Source organism: Mobula birostris, chromosome 8, assembly GCF_030028105.1.
Source record: "Mobula birostris isolate sMobBir1 chromosome 8, sMobBir1.hap1, whole genome shotgun sequence".
NCBI lineage: Eukaryota > Metazoa > Chordata > Chondrichthyes > Myliobatiformes > Myliobatidae > Mobula > Mobula birostris.
The window spans coordinates 29,381,860-29,404,044 of NC_092377.1; the positions used below are offsets into that span (position 1 = coordinate 29,381,860).

Below are 22,185 nucleotides of genomic sequence, written 5' to 3' on the forward strand. Positions count from 1 at the left end.
TCCTAATCTGTCTAAGTCCTTCCATAGACTCTCTACTTCCTCAAAACTACCTGTCCTTCTACCTATCTTCATATCGTCTTCAAACTTTGCAACAAAGCCATCAATTCCATCATCCAAATCATTGACATATAACGTAAAAGGAATCGGTTCCAAAACAGACCCTTGTGGAACACCATTAAAGACATCAAAATTAGTGTTATACATTGTTTGATGTTAATTCAATGTCCAGTGGATTCTGAACATATGCAGGCCATGTAAATTAAATTCAATGCTGTCAACTTTCTGGGTATTTGAAGCTGCTAGTTAACAATAGCCAGTCCCTATGAATTAACCTATACCAGATCTGCTGGGACAAGAAAAGCTTTTAAAACAATACATCTGAACATGCTGCACTTATTAGATATAAAAACAGAAATGTAAAATTCACAGCCCAAAGTCCAAGTCCAAAGCTGTTGAAAAGAGATAGGGAACAGTGACTTGATGTCAACGGTCAAGTGTGATAAATGGTTTGTCAGTGAAATCTTCATCATGGATGGGCCAAGGACTGGGGAAAGGGGACTTGGGTGCATTGAGGACTGTGGGTGGCTGAGTATTTGCAGAGCTAAAAATTAATGGGAGTAGCTACAAATCAAAGTCAAAAATCAGGGTGGTGATCACGCAAGTAGCTGAGATACGGTGAAAGGAATTTCAAAATTAATTTGCTGTCTGAGTAGAATTATATTCATTGTATTTTGCAAAGGAATAAAATAAAAATTAATTTCTAATTCATTATCTCATTGTCAATAAGCATTTATGAGTCAATACTGAGTTCTAAATGAAAGAAAGGATCAGCAAGAATGCCATGTTAATTAATGAAAGTTGTAAAATGTTAGTGCAGGAAAAGGGATAGCCAGAATAGGTTCCATATAAAGTTGACTTTATTAAAAATCCTCTGATAAAAGCTATTCATGGCATTCTTTGGCACTGTTACTTGCTGGTATACTGTTTTAATTTTTCAGAGGTTAAGATATTTATATCACCTTATACAGCTAATTAAAACTCTGTATTTTCATTTCTTTGCAGCACACAACTCATGAGTGATGGATTGGGTTTAGAGCGGGTGAAGCACAGTTTACCAAAATTATATAGGCCTTAAATTATTAAACTAGATTACAGAGATTGAACTTCAATGTAGAGAACAAAGGAGTAATCTAATGGAGGTGATTCAAATGATAATTTATAAGAGAAGCTGAAGAAGCTTTTTTCACCATGGGAGACTACGGAACAAGGAACAAAAACAAAACTACAACAAAGCCTTTCAGGAGCAATATCACCAATCAATGTTTCATATGGAAGGTGATCAAAATCTGGAAAACTGTCCCCTGAATGGCCCTTGTAATTAAATTGATTGGGAATATTAAAATTGCAGTTGATAGAATCTTGCCAAATAAGCCAAGGTACATAGATGAACTCAAACTACAGGTTAGGTGTGACCTAACTAAATGATATAAAGGGTAAACGGCCAACACCTGTCATGTAACTTTTGCCAAGATGTCTAATGTGGCCTAACCATTCTAGAAAATCCAAGGAGGAAAATGAAATGATTCAGGACACTTACCAACTCAATATTGGATACTTTCCTACCATCTACTAATACAATTTGCTCTTTTCAATGGGCAAGAAGAAACCGTGCAGGTTGGATGCCCATTACAGTATTATGGTACAAATAATAATAGAGTTTGTGCCAGAAAAGGTCCAAATAAAAAAATTTATTTTTGCTTTTCATAATTGGTCCTTGGCAAGTTCAAGATACCCAATGTCCTGTTCTTTCTGGTCAATGTTGCTGCCAACCTGGTTTTGTTCCACAAATAATGTCCCAGAGTTAAAATCACCTGAGCCCCATGCTAATGAGGTAAATCCCATATGTCATCACATAGTACCCACCTATGCAATTGTCATTCAAGCTAAATGTTTATTGACAAACCAGGAAGGTTGTCATTAAGTTTGCCATAATGATGCTTCTAAATAAATTGTAAATGACACAATTTCTGTTGCTTGAAGGAGAAAAAGAGAAAACACAGAGAAAAAAAAATAATGTTAGTATAAAAATCATTGACTATCAAGTGCAGTCCAACAGTGAGGAGACTGTGGCATGCATCCTCCAATGTACTCCTGATCTACTCTTCACTTTTGTTTTTGTGTTTGCTGCTAAGTTTTTGGTAGTTCATTCTCAAAATGAGTGACAGAGCTGCCCGGTTATCTCATCCTTCCAATGGAGCAACTCTGTGGTGCCAATTCAAATTGTGAAAAAAGTTGAAGAAAAAAATGAAGGGAAATAAATGAAATCAGAAAAGTAAAAAGTACAAACAACCACAAAGTAACAGAGAGAGATTAAAGTGGAAAAACAGTTAAGTTAGAAAAGAAATACTTAAACTGGAAGAGAAAGGGAATGAAGAAAAAATGTACAATACAAGCAAGTATTTCACAGTAAAAGGTGACCAGACAATTCTAGTGACTGGTATCATGTGTTAAATGAAAATTTCACATTTTACAGTGTCTTGCAGTACATGAAACTTTCATCATTTACTAGCCCTGATAATATGTTTACTAATCAGGTAGAACACTATAAAGTGTAAGAGCCAACAATTATAAACTTTATCAAATTTTGGTTCATCATCTTATCTTATTTTGGCAAAATATTGAACACAATAAACCAAAAATATACAGAAGAAACAATGCTTCCCAATCTTGGCAAAAAGCAAGGATTCAAGAGTTAGCATTTTATAAGCAGCTGTTCACTTTAGCACGTTAGGTTTGTATTAGGAATCAAATCTAATTCTAAATAAACATTATCAATGTATACCTTCCATTCCTGTCTGAGGTTTGGCAATGTCTTGAGTGGGAATAGGGGGTTTTGGAACATACTGTTTGGAAGGAGGTAGACCTTTTGATAAAAAAATATCAATGATCAAATGAAAGGTTGAAAACAGCAGGAATATATTTAATGGACTAAATTGCCTGATAAACTTTAAATGCAAGTTGTAAATAGTGAAATTTCAGGATATACTTGGCTAACAAATACTCTCAAGAAGAAACAAGAAGGTAAATTTTATAAAGCTGTCTTACAAGAGTGAACATAAATTGAAATTTAAGCAATAAAGATGTGTGTTATTAACAAGACAGCCCTGTGGCTAATTGTATCCATATCAGCTCTCTAACAGAGCACATCACCAGTTCCAACCCTCAGCTCCTTCTCATTATCCTTGCAAATTTTTCCTCACCATATATTTGTTCATTTGCCTCTTGAATATCATAACAGAACCTGGTTCCACCTTATCTGCAGGTAAAAGTATTGCAGATTCCAACCATATATTCCAAAAAGTATTCCCTCTTGTGACTGCTACTTATTTTCCTCTTTATTTTATACCTGTTACTTCATCCTCCCACTACATACTCTGTCCATGTCCTCATGCTTGCATTTTCCTATCAGACTCTCCGTTACCTTTCCTTACGAAAGAAAACAGTTGACTCCTCTCTAATCTGTCCATGTAATCACAATACCACAATCCAGCAACCACGTTCGTAAATCTCTGGATCCTAGTGCCTCCACACACTTCCTGTACTGGGGGAACCAGAAATGAACGTAATACTCCATTTGAAGACCGACCAGTGTTCAACATAACTTCTCTACTTTTATACTCTATACTTGCATTAATAAAATCCAGAATTGTCTATACCTTATTGTCACTTTCAACTTCTGTATCCATACCCATTTCCCTGGCCATCCACTCAATTCTGCAGCATCCGGACAGTAATCTATGTCAGGCTTTTGTTTATTGACTACAGCTCCATCTTCAAAACTATAATTCCATTCAAACTCATCATCATACCCCAGACCCTGGGAATCAATGCCTCCTTCTGCCATTAGATCCTCAACATGTTGATCATCAGACTGCAGTCGGTAAGAAGAGGCAGCAACACTTCAGACGATTATTATAAACAATGCTGCAGAAATGTGGTTCCAGGCCAACATGTATGTACCAAGACTCTACAGGCCATGACACTCAGGCACTTGGGCTATATTATTACTTTTTATTATATTATTACTACAGACCAAAGAACCTGCCGTCTCCAATGCCAGCAGGGCTGGAATTCTCCAGATCACAATCCTTGCTACCAACCTCAATGGCTCTAACAGTTCAGAACAGATTCAAAACCCAGACTCCACAGCGATCAGTGCAGTTTCCAACGACCTCGGACAACTCCAAGGTGCCAATTGTGCAACCTCCAACTCTGCCTCCAGCCTTGGCCTCCAGGCCGGAACTTCACATGCTGCCACTGAAACCCCTATCTCCTCTTCCCCCACCACTACTCCACAGTCCTGTCTCTCTCAGGTCCCACTGCCAGCTCTTGGGACCTCGAAGGCTCCATCTTCCTCTCACTCCACTATCCTTGAACACCCCAAATCTCCCATCTCCTCAGGCACTGCCAATCCTCTTTCCCCCTCTGATGCCAGCTCTCATCCATGCCAGGTCTTCATCATTCCCTCTGACCTTCCCCTCTCTGACACAGAACATTCTGTCCTCAGTAAGGGCTCCAGCTTTGTTCCCCTGTGCCCACACCTCAGCGAGTTCCATGCCCACCATGACGCTGAGCTTTTCTTCTGCTGCCTCCATCTCCAAGCCTACTTCTTTGGCAAGGATTCTCCACCCCACACCAATGACCCCTTCTCCTGTCTTCAACCCTTCCTGAACACCCCGCCCTGGTCTTCTGCCTGCTCTGGACCTTTTCATTGCCAAATGCCAACAGGACATCAACCATCTCGACTTCATCACTCCTCTCTCAGATTCCAACCTCACTCCTTCCAAACACTGGGCTCTCCACTCCCACCCTCCACACTAATCCTAATTTCACCATCAAACCCGCAAATAAAGGGGGTGCTGAGGCCCAACAACTCTCAGACACCTCCTCTTACTTATCCCTTGAACAGGATCCCACTAAGGAGCACCAGGCCATTATCTCCCATACCATCACCGACCTTATTAGCCCTAGGGATCTCCTATCCACTGCCACCATGCCCTCCCATTTCTACCTCCTATCCAAGATCCATAAACCCAGTTATCCAGGTAGACCCATTGTTTCAGCTTGTTCCTGCCCAACTGAACTCATATCTGCATACCTTGTCTCTGTCTTATCCCGCACCCCCCCGCCCCAGTTCAGTCCCTTCCTACCTACTTCCGTAACATGTCACACACTCTGGATCTTTTCAGTGATTTCAAGTCCTCTGGCCCCCATTATCTTATAGATGTCCAGTCCCTATACACCTCTATCCCCCACCAGGAAGGCCTCAAAGCTCACTGTTTCTTTCTGGACACTAGACCCAACCAGTTCCCCTCCATCACCACTCTCCTCCGTCTACCAGAACTCTCATCACTCTTAATAATTTCTCCGTTGGCTCCTCCCACTTCCTTCAAACAAAAGGTGCAGCCATGGGTACTCGCACGGGTCCCATTTATACCTGCCTTTTTGTCAGCTATGTGGAACAATTTATGTTCCAAGCCTAAACTGGTGTCAATCCCCTACTCTCTCTATGCTATATGGATGACTGCATTGGTACTGCTTCCTGCCCCTGCATGCATGTTGAGCTCGTCAACTTCATCAACTTTGCCTCCAACTTACACCCTGTTATCAAACTTACATGGTCCATTCTGACATCTCCCTCCCCCTTCTCAATCTCACTGACTTTATCTCCGGAGACTGTTGTCTATTACAAACCCAGGGACTCTCACAGCTACCTGGACTATACCTCCTCCCACCCTGCTACATGTAATATGCCATACCCTTCTCTAATTTCCTCAGTCTCTGCCACATCTGCTCTCAGGATGAGGCTTTTCATTCTAGAATGAAGGACATGTCCTCCTTTTTCAAAGAAAAGGGCTTCCTTTCCTTCACCATTAATGCTGCCCTCAACCACATCTCTTCCATTTCATGCACTTCTGCTCTTATCCCATCCTCCCACCACCCTATCAGGGTTAAGGTTCCTCTTGTCCTTACCTACCACCCCCACCATCCTCTGCGTCCAACACATAATTCTCTGGAAATTCCACAAACTCCAATAGAATCCCACCCACAAGCACCTCTTTCCCTCCTCCCCACTTTCTGCTTTCTACTTGGATCGCTCCCTATGCGACTCCCTTATCCATTCATCCCTCCCCTGATCTCTCTCCTGGCACTTATCCTTGCAAGTGGAACAAGTGCTACACCTACCCCTACACCTCCTCCCCCAGTACCATTCAGGGCCTTAAACAGTCCTTCCAGGTGAGGTGACACTTCACCTTTGAGTCTGTTGGGGTCACATCTGTGTCCGGTGCAGCCTCCTGTGTATCAGTGAGACCCGACGTAGATTGGAAGACCATTTCGTTGAGCACCTATGCTCCGTCCACCAAAAGAAGTGGGATCTCACAGTGGCCACCCATTTTAATTCCACTTCCCATTCCCATTCTGATATGTCAATCCATAGCCTCCTCTACTGTCACAATGAGACCATATTCAGGTTGGATGAACAACACCTATATTCCGTCTGGGTAGCTTCCAACCTGGTGGCATGAACACCGATTTCTTGAATGTCTGGTAATGACCGCCCTTTCACCATTCCCCATCCCCTTTTCCCCCTCTCACCTTATCTCCTTGCCTGCCCATTGCCTTCCTCTGGTACTCCCCCCCACACCCTTTTCTTTCTTCCATGGCCTTCTGTCCTCTCCTATCGGACTCCTCCTTCACCAGTCCTGTATCTCTTTCACCAATGAACTTCCTAGCTCTTTACTTCATCCCTCCCCCTCCCAGTTTCACCTATCACATTGTGTTTCTCTCTCTCCTCCCCCACCTTTTAAATCTACTCATCTTTTTCTCCAGTCCTGCTGAAGGGTCTCAGCCCGAAACACTGACTGTATTTTTTTCCATAGATGCTGCCTGGGCTACTGAATCCCTCCAGCATTTTGCGTGTGTTGCTTGGATTTCCAGCATCTTCAGATTTTCTCTTGTTGTTATTACTTTTTAATATGTTTTTGTAACTCAGCACATTATAATTCTTTCTGGTATTATACTTACATGTGCTGTGTGCCATGGGTGACTATTGGTTCTGTGTTCTGCACCGTGGCCTCAGAGGAGTGCTGTTCGAGTGTATGGTTGAGTGACAGTTAAGCTTGAATGTGAACTTGCTACATTTTTAGTCCCCTTGAACCACTGTACACATGACTGTGTCACCAGATTCTGCTCGAACTCCATCTACAAGTTTGCGAATCATACTACTGTAGTGGGCTATATCTCAAGTAACAATGAGAAGGCGATAGAGAGCTTAGTAACATAGTGTCATAACAACAACCTTTCTTTCAACGTCAACAAAACAAAAGAACTGGTTGTTGACTTCAGGAAAGGGGTCAGTGCACATACTTCTGTCTTCATCAATGGTGCTAAGGTTGAGAGCTTTAAGTTCCTTGGAGTAAACATCACCAATCACCTGTCCTGGTCTAACCATGGCTAAGAAACCTCATCACTATCTCAGTTTCCTCAGGAGGCTAAAGAAATCTAGAATTTCCCCATTGACATATACAATTTTTATCATTACACCACAGAAAGCAACCTATCTGAATGCAGTGGGACTTGGTAATAGCAACTACTGTGCATGTGACCTCAAGAATGTACAAAGATTTGTGGACAGGACTCAGTGCATCTCAGAAGCCAGCTGCACCTCCATGGACTCTCTATACTTCTCACTGCCTCAGTAAAGCAGCCAACATAATCAAAGACCCCAGATACCTCAGACATTCTCTCTTTGCTCCACCCCCCCACACCTGCCATCAGGCAGGAGATACAAAAGCCTGAAAGCGCATACTACCAGGCTTGAGTTCAGCTTAAGTGGTTCCCTAGTACAATAAAACAGATTCTCAACCTCAGAATATGGTCTTGCACCTAATTGTTTGCCTACATTGTACTTTCTCTGTAGCTGTTACACTATTCTACATTCCTTTATTGCTCTATCTCAATGTGCTGTGTAATGATTTAACCTTCATGAACAATACGCAAGGCAAGCCCTTCACTGTGTTATTTCACATGTAACAATAAAAGACCAATTCCAATGCTCCTGCACACCATTTGAAACAGTAACCTTTATACTTCATGCTTTTTCTCCTACGTCCTTTCAAAATGTATCACCTTGTTTTTCTCTACAGCCAGCTTCAACTACCTTGCATCTGCTTATTGAACCAGACACTTACATTCTATCTATATACTACTAAAATTCTCATGCTCCGTTTGTCTGTGTGACCTCCAATTGGCCCAAACAGTGCATTACAGCGGCACTTTTTTTGACTAAATCAACTTAAAATGCGCTAATTTACAGAATGCACGCGAAGTTCATGGTTATATATTCGTATAAAATTGCTCACTCGTCAATCAACAGGCCCTGCTTTCCACAACTCAAGCCGATTCCACCTTCCATGGAAACCCTGACGCGGCACTACGACGCATGTGCACGGCCAACCTCAGCAGCGCCTCACGATGCTCACAGAGCCGATTCCACCTTCCATGGAAACCCTGACGCGACACCATGACGCATGCGCACAGCCAGCTTCAGCAGCGCCTCACGATGCTCACAGGGCCGATTCCACCTTCCAGGGAAACCCTGACGCGGCACCACAACGCGACACCACGACGCATGTGCACGGCCAGCTTCAGCAGCGTCTCACGATGCTCACAGAGCCGATTCCACCTTTCATGGAAACCACGACGCAACACAACACATGTGCACAGCCAGCCTCAGCAGCGCCTCACGATGCTCACAGCAGCAACACCAACCGCAGCAAAAGGGCAGGGCTATCACGTCCATTTAGGAAAGCGCCAACCACATCATCAAGAAAAATCAGCATCCTGGAGGCTTTGGTGTTACTGCTTCATACCTTCTATCAAGCATTAGGGTAAAAAAAAATGGACAGCCTAATTATGTCGTGTGGAAAGAGAAGGGGGACATTATGGTCAAGAGATGACACCAAACGTCGTCGGAAAGCGGCAAGGAGAGAGAGAGAACAACAATCGGGTGAGGCCAGGGCCGCACGACTCCAGGATCAAAGTGTCAGGACAAAAAAGGTGAGAGAAGAAGAGGAGAGCCATGCATGTCTCCAAAATGACAACAATAGGTAAAGAGGAGGAGAGCCATGCATGTCTCCAAAATGACAACAATAGGTAAAGAAGGAGGCGAGAACAAGGATCGGATCAGGCCAGGGCCGCACGACTCCAAGAATCAGAGAGAAAGAACAAATGGTAGAAGAGATGAAGAGACAAAGGATGAAAGGGCTGCGCATCTCCAGAATGACAAAAACAGGCAGAGCAGGAGGAGAGAGGAAGAGACAGAGGAGAAAAGAAAAGATCAAAGGAAGAGACAGAGGAGAAAAGAAAAGATCAACTTGAAAATATGCAGCAAAAAGTACCCTATTGAATAATGAGCAAAGAGAAGTATATGAATATGTGTGCAAACAACAGGAATTCTGCAGATGCTGGAAATTCAAGCAACACACATCAAAGTTGCTGGTGAACGCAGTAGGCCAGGCAGCATCTCTAGGAAGAGGTACAGTCGACGTTTCAGGCCGAGACCCTTCGTCAGGACTAACTGAAGGAAGAGTTAGTAAGAGATTTGAAAGTGTGAGGGTGAGGGGGAGATCCAAAATGACAGAAGAAGACAGGAGGGGGAGGGATGGAGCCAAGAGCTGGGCAGGTGATTGGCAAAGGGGATACGAGAGGGTCATGGGACAGGAGGTCCGGGGAGAAAGACGGGGGGGTGGGGAACCCAGAGGATGGGCAAGGGGTATAGTCAGAGGAACAGAGGGAGAAAAAGGAGAGCGAGAGAAAGAATGTGTATATAAAAATAAATAACAGATGGGGTACGAGGGGGAGGTGGGGCATTAGCGGAAGTTAGAGAAGTCGATGTTCATGCCATTAGGTTAGAGGCTCCCCGGAAAATTCCGTCTGGGTTGCCTCCAACATGATGGCATGAACATCGACTTCTCTAACTTCCGCTAATGCCCCACCTCCCCCTCGTACCTCCATTATTTATTTTTATACACACATTCTTTCTCTCTCCTTTTTCTCCCTCTGTCCCTCTGACTATACCCCTCGCCCATCCTCTGGGTTCCCCCCCACCTTGTCTTTCTCCCTGGACCTCCTGTCCCATGATCCTCTCATATCCCCTTTGCCAATCACCTGCCCAGCTCTTGGCTCCAAGCCTCCCCCTCCTGTCTTCTCCTATCATTTTGGATCTCCCCCTCCCCCTTTCAAATCTCTTACTAACTCTTCCTTCAGTTAGTCCTGACGAAGGGTCTCGGCCTGAAACGTCGACTGTACCTCTTCCTAAGGATGCTGCCTGGCCTGCTGCGTTCACCAGCAACTTTGATGAATATGTGTGCGACAGCTTGGAAAGGAAGCCCCCTTCAATGATTTTCATTGATGCACCAGGAAGAACGGGCAAGACATTTATCATCAACTTGATCCTCGCTAAAGTTAGGGGAGATGGAGGTGTTGCTATTGCTGTAGCATCATCAGGTATTGCAGCAACATTGATGCCTGGTGGTAGGACAGCACATTCAAGATTCAAAATACTCCTCAAAGTCAATGAAGATGCCCTTTGTAACATCGACAAAAACACCAATACTGCTATTTTACTCCAAAATGTGAGGCTTATTGTCTGGGATGAGTGCCCCATGATTAGGAGGGAGAGTTTTGAAGCCATGGACCGGACTCTTCGTGATGTATGCGGCAAGAATGAGACCTTCGGGGGTATTTTAACCACTTGCTCTGGCGATTTCTGTCAGCTTTTAGCAGTTGTGAAACGCGGAAATGATGCTGATATGGAGAATTCATGCATAAAAAAATCCTACTTAAACTCTTCAAGTTTCAATTGAAGAGAAACATGCGATTGAGTGAGGGAGAAGGACGATATTCTGGTTCTTATTGGATGTTGGAGAAGACAAGATTGAGAAAAATGAAAACAATGAAATCGAATTACCTGTAGATATGATTCTGCTAGCAAAAACTATGGAAGAGTGCATTGATTTCATCTACCTGACATTCAACAATCCTGCAGAACTGTTCTCGAGGAATCCTATCTTGGTTCCTCTCAATGAAATGATGTGAAAAATAAACTTCACGTGCATTAGACACTTGCCTGGAGTCATGAAAGAATACTGTTCCTTCACTGCCGTAAGTGAAGGAGCTAACACCACTCATTTTCCAACAGAATTCCTTGATTCGGTCGAACTCTCTGGATTGCCACCACATAAACTGGAATTGAAGAGGGGATCTCCCATATTTCAATGAGGAACTTGGATCCACCAAGGCTTTGCAATGGAATGCGAATGATGGTGGAAGAACTGCACGACAATCTCATCGTAGCAAAGACAAACATTGCTGCGTTCAAAAATGACATTGTCATGATCTCAAGAATTACTCTCAGTTTATCAGAAGGGGAAGGTGCCCCTCTTCAGCGGAGCCAGTTCCCGATACAGTCAAGCTTTGCTATGACTATACTTGAGGCGCAAGGCCAAACCATGGAGAATGTGTCGATTTATTTGGAGAGACCGGTATTCCAGCGTGGTCAGCTGTATGTGGCTTTAAGCCGGGGAAAAGGAAATGAAAACGTTAGAGTATTCTTGAAGGGTGGCAGATCAACCAGGAATGTTGTCATCAAAAGTGTCCTTCGTTAAACGAGGAGGAGCTATACTTTTCTTGCTACGCATCTTTCTTCTTTAATAAACGAAGTTTAATTTCCAAAGCACATCACATCAGACTACACTACCTTTCTCTCTGGATCACCCAGTTGCCTAGTTGAAATATATTACTGTTCTCTGTCCTCTTTGCAATTCACAATACTGCCAACTTCTGCGTCACTTACAAATTTAGTGAATTGCAAGTGACCGATTATTTTTAATAGGATATTAGTTAAAGTAGTGCAAGACTAAAATCATAGTTTTAATCATGGTTTCTTTTTTACTGACATAATTTGTATCTTAAACAAACTCATGCATTTTTCACAGTATGTGCTGGTTCATCACCACTTACTGGTGGGAATGCAGTAAAGCAGTTACGTAACAGTTTGCACCTTTTCATTTTTAATTGGCTAGGTGTTAGCATATTACCCACGTTTTATGATTATGCAACCATTCATTAGATTTTCTTATCTAAGGAATTTCTGGTATCAGAACGATGAAGGTTTTTCAAAGGTTTTTCTTTAATTTCTTGTTTTTCTCATTTTCATCTGCTTTGAATCACAATTCCTTTGTCTGCTTCGTATCCACTCCTTTGCCTAATCTTTAAAATAAATGATCGTGAAGAATCAAAATTTCTCACTTATTGCTGAATTCCTAAAAGAACCTGGGGATCAAGAATTACTGAAGTCTGACAATTTTCGGTGTCCAAAAATGGAATGGGTTATCTGAGAAAAAATAGAATTCAAAGAAATTATCAGGCAAAGAAAGGAAGTTTTAGAGCGGAACTAGAAGGTAAGAACTTCCTTCATTTCTTCATTGTCAGATTCTGCTTCAGTGCACTGTTTAAAGGAAGTTTAAGAGAAGAAAGCTGTACTTACTTTGTTTGTCACAGACCCGTACTAAAAAATTTCAGTTTGCAACTCTAATTAAGGCTATTAATAAGCCTTAATAAATTCAAGAGCTAAGAATAAGCTTTAAACCCACGAGTTGGTAAGCTGATATTTTGTGGATTATAACTCTATCATATTCTCAGTAGTGATAGAGTTGCAATCTAATAGCTGTGATTGAAGAGTACTCATTAAGATTGAACTTAAATCAATGGCTAAAGCTCAGAAACAAACTACTGAATCCTTAAAATCTTGAAGGAAAAAATGTAGCATGCTAAAAATGCAGTGTGAAAAAGACATTAAAAAAAATCTAAAGAGCAAATCTCTGCATTAACTGAGCAGGTGAAAGAACAGCATACATAGTTGCAAAATAAAATAAGGGAGTTCCGCGCTGCGCAGGAAGAACTTTTGATGGGTGATGCTGCAAACCGAGTGAGCAATTTTGACAGTGATCTCAATTATGTTGAAATGCAGCCAACACTAACTAGTCCCCAGAAACAGCAACACTTTGGGAACTCCAAGGAACTGCAAAATGATACTGATTCAACAGAGCAACTTTGATGTGTGTTGCTTGAATTTCCAGCATCTGCAGAATTCCTCGTGTTTACTGATTCAACAGAGACCTCTAGTGGCTTACATGACGATGAGAATGGTAATTGGTCTGGCAGCCATGGAAAACTTGCCTCGGTAAAAATTAGGGGAGTGAAACCATGCAAGAATGAAGAAGGAGATTATGAAAGGAGACAGGAGTTTTACCATCAACCACCAAAACCTGAAAAAATTAACAACTGGTCCAGAGAAATTACTCATCCTAAAAAAAGGAAACTTAAAGACTGGGCTGAACTTTAATGAATTAAGAACATAAACCAATTCCATCCATATGACAGAATTCAAATTTTAGCTACCATGCTGTCTTCTCATCAAATAAAATGGTGGACACGTTGAGTTGAGGATAGTATAGGAGACACAGAATTTATCAGCTGGTTGGGATGCCATTAAGACATTGTATGAAGAAAAGCCCCAAACCGGACTGATTGGAAGAAAGTGGTCAACTTGTAAACAAAAGGCTTCACAGAATATTTCTGAATATGAAGACTCCTATAGGACAGTATGTATCATCTTCTCAGGAGTTAGACTAGATTAGATTAGATAATGAGGACACGCAGTCCTCGTTTATTGTCATTTAGTAATGCATGCATTAAGAAATGATAAAATGTTCCTCCAGTAGATATCACAGGAACACAAGACAGATCAAGACTGAAAAACTGAGAAAAACCACATAATTATAACATATAGTTACAACAGTGCAAAACAATACCGTAATTTGATAAAGAACAGACCATGGGCACGGTAAAAAAAAAGTCTCAGAAGTCCCATCATCTCACGCAGACGGTAGAAGTAGAAAGAAAACTCTCCCTGCCATGAACCTCCAGCACCGCGAACTTGCCGCTGCAGCACCCAGGAATACTTGAAGACAATAGAGAATAATCTCCATATGGCCCCTGTAAGTCAATCTTCACGGATGGTTTGAAAACGGATGTTGCTAAAATGGAGAAGCTTACGAGAGCAAATTGGAATGAACCTGCCATTCCCTATGGTGCAGACTACTGAAGACATGGAGCAAGATATCGAAGACTGAATAAGATCAGTACAGACAGACCAACTTCCACACTTGCTTACCAACAGAACAAGATGAACCAGAATTCACAGCAACCCCAAGGTGATAAAAAACCCCAAGGTGGTAAAAAAGGACATTGGGTGAAAAATTGCTGGCAAAAGAGAGCAACTCTACCACAAAGTCAACCACAACAACAATTTCAGGCACAAATACAACAACAAGAAGTTAACTAACAAGTTCAAACACTGTTCAATTACAAGGTCATCAGCAAGTTCAACCCCCTTACCTCACAAGGGATTGGAAACTCTGATCTAATGGCACAACTTCAAACTACAATCGTGAATGTAATGAATGTGTGGTCAAGGTCGCAAAAATGACTAGGCCCTACCCTGCAGGAGCCATTGCCTGCCTTGATAGAGCAAAAATTGGACAGCTTATATGATAAATTATGAGTTGGATATGAACGTGTTGAATTCTCACTGGATACAGGAGCAGAGCTAACATGCATACCTGAAACTATTGCCCAAAAATGCAACATCCCATTGACTAGCATCAGTAGATATGCATGTGGTGCTGAAGGACAGAGAATTGAGCTAGTCTGAAGCAGACCAGCTGAAGTACAATTTGATCCTCATCTATGAGAAATACAATTCTGGGTGGAAGACATCTCGCAACCTCTTCTCAGAATGGATATCTTATTGACTTTAATCTCCACTCTCGAACTCATGGAGGGTAAAGTTATCTGGAATCTCATGTGGTTGGAGAAATCTAAATTAACCAGTCATCCTATATGGCCGTAAAACAATGACTATAGTTTTACTGGTTATGGCCGTAAAATAATGACCATAGTCCGCTGGAAACAGATTCTGCTAAATTTCCTGAGAAAATGCCAACTAGTAGCAAGCAATATCCTCCAAGTAGAACATCTATAGAAGGCATCATACCTATTGTTAAACAGCTGGAGGAGCAAGGAAATCCTGTCAAAATGCACAGTCAATCAAACAGTCCAGTCTGGCCTATCAAGAAGGCAAGTACATTTAGAGACTTACGGTGGATTACAGGATCAACAATATTGAAAAATTAACTCCTCTTGTGGCAGATCCGTCAACTATCTTTAACACCCTGAACACATTACACAAATAGTTCACAGTTATCGATATGGCCAGTGGTTTCTGTTTGGTACCACTGGCACCTGAATGTGAACTGTGCAGTTGTTGGTCAGTAATACCAGTGGATGAGGCTACCACAGGGACTTCACAATAGTCCTACTGTCTACCACATGGTATTGAAACAACATCTAAGGAACTTTACAGGCATTGACTCAACTATCATACAATATCTGGATGATATCCTGATCATCTCTGAGATCGTAGATCAGCATGAATGTAATGTACTTTATTCACTCAATAATCTAGCCTTCAGAGGATACAAAGCAAATGTGGACAAGGCACAATTGCAACAAAAGGAAGTGATTTACATGAGACAGAACATTACCCAAGGCAAATGAGAAATCACTGAAGATCACAGGTGGAGGCAAGGTAAGTAGGTAAATTCACTCCTTATTTCTTATTTCTATTTGCTTATTTAGCTCTTGAAAGAATAGGGGCTATGTCCACAGGGCCAGTGTTCTGTTCTAGATGTCAGATGTGGGATTTCCGAGAGATTACGAGCCTCTCTGATGGGCACATCTGCACCAGGTGCATGAGATACAGCTCCTTAGAGACCATGTTAAGGAACTGGAGCTGCAGCTCGATGGCCTTCGACTCATATGGGAAAGTGAAGAGGTGAAAGACAAGAGATAGAGGGAGGTAGTCACCTCAAGGCTACAGGAGACACATAAATGGGTGACTGTCAGGGAGAGGGAAGAGGGAACGTCAGATAGTAGAGAGCACCCCTGTAGCTGTCCCCTTCAACAATAAGTACTCCATTTTGAGTACTGTTGGAGTGGGGGGGGAGGGTGCTGATCTACCTAGGTGAAAAAGCAGCAGGCGTGCCTCTGGCACTGAGTCCAGCCCTGTGGCTCAGTAGAGTAGGGAACTGAAGAGGATGGCAGCAGTACTAGGGGACTCTATAGTAAGGAGGACAGACAGGCAATTCTGTGGACACAAAAAGGAAATTCGGATATTAATTTGCCTCCCAGGTGACAAGGTCTACGATGGTTCTGAACGCGTCCACATTATCCTGAAAAGGGAGGGTAAGCAGCCAGAAGTCATGGTACATATTGGTACCATCGATATAGGTAGAAAAAGGGAGGTGTCCTGAAATCAGAATATAGGGAGTTAGGTAGGAAGCTGAGAAGCAAGACCTCAAGGATAGTAATCTCAGGATTGCTGCTTGTGCCACATGACAGTGAGGACAGGAATAGAACAAGGTGGCAGATAAATGCGTGGCTGAAGAATTGGAGCAGGGGGCAAGGATTCAGATTTCTGGATAATTGGGATCTCTTCTGGGGTAGGTGTGATCTGTACAAAAGAGATGGGTTACACTTTAATATGAGGGAGACCAATATTCTTGTGTGCAGGTTTACTAGAGATGTTGGGAGTGGTTTAAACTAATAAGGCGGTCAAAGTTGTGGCGTAATTAGAGATTGGTTGGTATTACGTTGTGGGCAGCACTGAGTCAAGGCTGAGAGAATGAGATACTGTATCAAAAGGACAGGCAGGAAGGCATAAGTGGTAGTGTGGTTCTGTTGGTAAGAGATGGAATTACATCTTTAGAAAGAGGTGACATAGGGTCAGAGAATGTTGCATCTTTCTGGGTGGAGTTAAAAAACTGCAAGAGTAAAAAAATCATTATGGGAAACATATATTGGCCTCCAAGTAGTAGCCAAGAATTGGACTTAAGATCACAAAGGAAGCTGGAAAAGACATGTAATAAGGGTAATGTCACAATTGTAATTGAAGATTTCAATACAGTATGCAAAGGGATTGGAAAAATCAGGTTGGTGTCAGAATGCAAGAGTAGGAATTTGTTGAATGCCTGCGAGATGGCTTTTTAGAGCAGCTTGTGCTTTAGCCAGGTAGGGGAAAGGCTTCTTAGACTGGGGTGTTATATAATAACCCAGATCTTATTAAGGAGCTTAATGTAAAGGAACCCTTAGGAGGCAGTGATCATAATATGATTGAATTCATACTGCATTTTGAGAGAGAGAAGCATAAGTTACATGTATCAGTTTCGCAATGAAATAAAGGGAATTAAAAAGGCATGAGGGAGGAACTTGCCCAGGTGGATTGGAGGAGGATACTGGTGGGGATGATGGCAGAGCAGAGATGGCTGAAGTTTCTGAGAATAGTTCACAAGGTGCAGAATAGATATGTCCCACAGAAGTAGTAGTTTTCAGATGGCAGGAGCAGGCAACCATGGCTGACAAGGGAAGTTAAGAACTACAAGAAAGCCAAGGAAAGGGCATATAAGGTAGCGAAAGTAAGAGAGAAGTTGGATGATTGGAAAGCTTTTAAAATCCAAAAAAAGGCAACTAAAAAAGCTATAAGGGAAAAGATGAAATATGAGGGCAAACTAGCCAATAATATAAAGCAGGATAGTATACGTTTTTTTTCAGTTATATAAAGAGTAAAAGGCAGGTGAGACTTGATATTGGACTACTGGAAAACGATGCTGGTGAGGTAGTCATGAGGGACAAAGAAGGGGCACACGAAATTAATGAGTACTTTACATCAGTTTTATTGTGGAAGACATTAGCAGTACACCAGAGGTCTGTGAGTGTCAGGGAGCAGGAGTAAGTGCCATTATTATAACAAAGGAAAAAGTGCTAGGCAAACTCAAAGGTCTTAAGGTGGATAAGTCCCCTAGACCAGATGGACTACATCCCAGAGTCCTAAGAGAGGTTGTTGAAGAGATAACAGATGCATTGTTCATGATCTTTCAAGAATCACTTGATCCTGGCATGTTCCCAGAGGACTGGAAAATTGCAAAAGTCACTCCACTCTTTAAGAAGTGAGGAAGGCAAAAGAAAGGAAATTATTAGGCCAGTTAGCCTAACCTCAGTGGTTACGAAAGTGTTAAATTCTATTATCAAGGATGAGGCTTTGGGGTACTTCGAGTCTAATGATAAAAGCAGTTAAAATCAGCATGGTCTCTACAAAGAGAAATCCTGCCTGACAAATCTGTTAGAATTCTTCGAGGAAGTAACAAGCAGGGTGGACAAAGGAAAAGAAGTGAATGTTATTTATTTGGATTTCGAGAAGGCATTTGATAAGGTGCCACACGAGGCTGCTTAACAAGATAAAATTCTATAGTGTTACAGAGTAGGAATAAAGGGGGCCTTTTCTGGTTGGCTGCCTGTGAATACTGATGTTCCTCAGGGGTCAGGATTGGGACCGCTACTTTTCACATTGTTTGTCAATGATTTAGATAATGGAATTACAAACAAGAGAAAATCTGCAGATGCTGAGTTCCTCCAGAATTTTGTGTGTTGCTTAGATAATGTAATTGATGGCTTTGTGGCAAAGTTTGCAGATGATGCAAAGATACTGTGTCCGGTGCTCCCGATGCGGCCTTCTATGTATTGGCGAGACCCCAAGCAAGCTGGGAGACCGTTTCGCTGAACACCTACACTCTGTCTGCCAGAGAAAGCAGCATCTCCCAGTAGCCACACATTTTAATTCCACGTCCTATTCTCATTCTGATATGTCTATCCATGGCCTTCTTGACTGTCAAGATGAAGCCACACTCAGGTTGGAGGAACAACACCTTATATTCCGTCTGGGTAGCCTCCAACCTGGTGGCATGGACATTGACTTCTCTAACTTGCGTTAATGCCCCACCTCTCTTTCGTACCCCATCCGTTATTTATTTATTATTAATTTTTTTTTCTCTCTCCTTTTTCTCCCTCTGTCCCTCTCACTATACTCCTTGCCCATCCTCTGGCCTTCCCCCATCCCCCTTTCTTTCTCCCTAGGCCTCCCATCCAATGATCCTCTCCCTTCTCCAGCCTCATATCCCTTTTGCCAATCAACTTTCCAGCTCTTAGCTCCATCCTTCCCCCTCCTGTCTTCTCCTATCATTTCAGATCTCCCTCTTCCCCCTCCCACTTTCAAATCTCTTACTATCTCTTCTTTCAGTTAGTCCTGATGACGGGTCTCAGCCCGAAACGTCCACTGTACCTCTTCCTATAGATGCTGCCTGGCCCGCTGCGTTCACCAGCATTTTTTGTGTGTGTTGCTTGAAATTCCAGCATCTGCAGATTTTCTCGTGTTTGTGTAGTTATGATGAAGTATGCATTGCCTGGATTTTGTAGGTTAAAGCCTGTGCATCACCTTTTCTGTACATAATGCTGGCATTTCTCCGTGTTAATAACAGGCAAATTGAGTGTTTCTGCTCAAGTATGCACAAATGCGAAAACTCTGAACTCACTGACAGCTGTTAGCTGTCATTTCTTTAGCTCTATGCTGATTCTGAAGTTGAGGTACCCAGCAAGGGAGCACTGAATTACAGAAATTACTTATTCCTTATAGTAGGGAACATGCTCAGACTGTGCCAAGTTGTATCTGACACACACAACTCTTCTTGTATTTTTTAAATTGCACCATTATTAAAAATGTTAGAATTAGTTTTAATATTATACAGTATTTACTATTTTCTTTAATTGTGCAGGTGCTGCAAAAGGTCAAGTGGAAAATGAATTTTTTTTGTAGGTTCATCTCTAAAGCATCAATTTCAGTCAAATGTCAACAACAATTTGATACCCTACTGGGTAAATTTACAGATAGAATTTGAAAAACTATCCATTCACCTGTTAACTTTAATTAACAGAATGTAAATGGGTATTTGTAAATCACACTCAAGTCAAAGGAATTAAATGATAAACAGGCTTCCCTAACATTCTCTGTAATAATATTGTTAGAGACTTTGAAGAGGATGCGGATGAGGTTTACCAGGATGCTGCCTGGATTATAGAGCTTGTTCTATGAAGACAGTTTAGACAAACGTGGGTATTTTCTCTGGATACGAGTTCAAAAATTAAGAGAGGCATAGAGTAGAGAACCAGTATCTTTTTCCCAGGGTCTAAATGTTGCATTGTAGGTGGCATGTATTTAAGAATTTGTGTGGGGCTGCATTTTCTTCACAAAGAGAGTGAAGGATGCCTGGAATGCGTTGCCAAGGGTGGCAGTGAAGGCAATTATGATAGCGGCATTTGTGAGGTTCTAAGATAGGCACTTGAATGCACAAGAGAACAGAGGGATAGGGACATTGTGTAGGCAGAAAGGCTTAGCTTAGGTAGATATTTAATCACGATGTTAATTAATTAATTTGACACAATCTTGTGGGCCGACAGGCCTGTTCTTCTGCTGTAATGTTTTATGTTTTATAATCATCAAAAATCCTTGGTAGCATTAAAGAAACATTTATTCAATCTTTCAAAGTTGCAATAGAAAATCTCAAGAGTTGAAGAACAAAATCATATTAGTAAGAGATCTCTTAAACAATTGATTTTATTTTTGTTCACCGGAACATAACATTAATATACTCATACCCTGATCACTACAGTCCAAAAACTTGCTGAAATTGTTAACCAGATAGCTGGTCATGAGGATAGATTTGTTATGAAACTAAATCAGGAGGGAGCTAAATTAAAAAGTGCCCAAAAGTGAACACGGGAGCCAAACTGGACAATTAATTTGTATCATCATTTCCAACACAGGCAATATAACAAATCATTATGAACTGAACTATCTAAAATCCAGTTCTATGGAGAGTATAATTAACACACTATATTTTAAATGAACACCATTTCTTAATCCAAGCCTCAACTACTGAAACCAAGTTTGCCACTCTTAAAGGAGAGGCAAATCATCACTGCAACCAAAATTGACAGGTATTCTGGAACTTACGGAGGCCTTGAAGACTTTCAATAAAGTTAACATAGAAGATAGCAGGTTTTCCAAGTACCCAGATCTTGATGGAGGAAGCGCAGAGTGAAGAGATGTCCTTCACAGATACACAAAGTAAATGGGATGAGGTGGTTGTGTTAGTTCCTTAATGCCAGACTTGAAAACCTGGATGTAATATTTCTAAGAGTTTAATGACATCATCTGCACAATTGAACTTGGATAAGAATTTATCAGATGCTATATCACACCAGTATCATATTCTGATACTGCTAATCTACCACATCCTTACATGCTAACAACAAGCCATAAATCAAGATTTCATAATTTGCGTGCACCACTCTTTATTCAGCCCTGGAAGGCACGTCATCAAAACATATCGGAGAATAACTGACATATTTTCATTCCTCTTTTGGGTGCAGTTACCAGAAGGTGACAGGAGTACCTATGGCTGCTTATGACCATATGGAAGCAATGCCTTTATATGAGGCATTGATCGTGTGGATAGCCAGAGGCTTTTCCCCAGGGCTGAAATGGCTAACACAAGGGGGCATAGTCTTAAGGTGCTTGGGAGTAGGTACAAGGCGGAAGTCAGAGGTAAGTTTTTCACACAGAGAGTGGTGGGTGCATGGAATGCACCCCTGCCAGTGATAGTGGTAGAAGCAGATATGATAGGGTATTTTAAGAGACTCAAAGATAGGAACATGGAGCTTAGAAAAATAGAAGGTTATGCTGTCGGGAAACTCTAGGCAGTTTCTAGAGTAGGTTACATCGTCGGCACAACATTGTGCACCGAAGGGCCTGTAATGTGCTGTAGATTTCTATAGTTTCTATATTTTTTCTTCAATTAACAGACCTGAAAATTCCACATTTATCCTCAGTCAAGGTTTGTTCTGCCAGGACTAATGAATATTTACAACACCCTTAACCTTGTACATATATATTCAGCATTCTCCAACTGCTTATCTATTTGTAGATACCACCCCAAACTCCCGCCAAGTTGCGTGATACAAGGTATCTCTGGGAATCTTTCATGCTTGTTATGATGCAGAAAGAAGCCATCTGGCCCATGAGGTGAATGCCAGATTCCAAAATAGCAA

At 41.7% G+C, this 22,185-nt stretch overlaps 1 protein-coding gene across 13 annotated transcripts in view; it reads right to left on the reverse strand.

Moving 5' to 3' along the window:
* LOC140201202 (CAP-Gly domain-containing linker protein 4) overlaps positions 1-22,185 on the reverse strand; it is a 339,984-nt gene that overhangs the window by 117,388 nt on the left and 200,411 nt on the right. For 12 of the 13 annotated variants that reach the window (XM_072264916.1, XM_072264923.1, XM_072264920.1 and 9 more), the window contains exon 10: positions 2,843-2,923. The exons of the other annotated variant lie outside the window; for it this stretch is intronic. In XM_072264916.1, the coding sequence (XP_072121017.1) occupies positions 2,843-2,923 (81 nt within the window). The remainder of the gene's footprint in view (positions 1-2,842; positions 2,924-22,185) is intronic. 13 annotated transcript variants of the gene reach the window in all.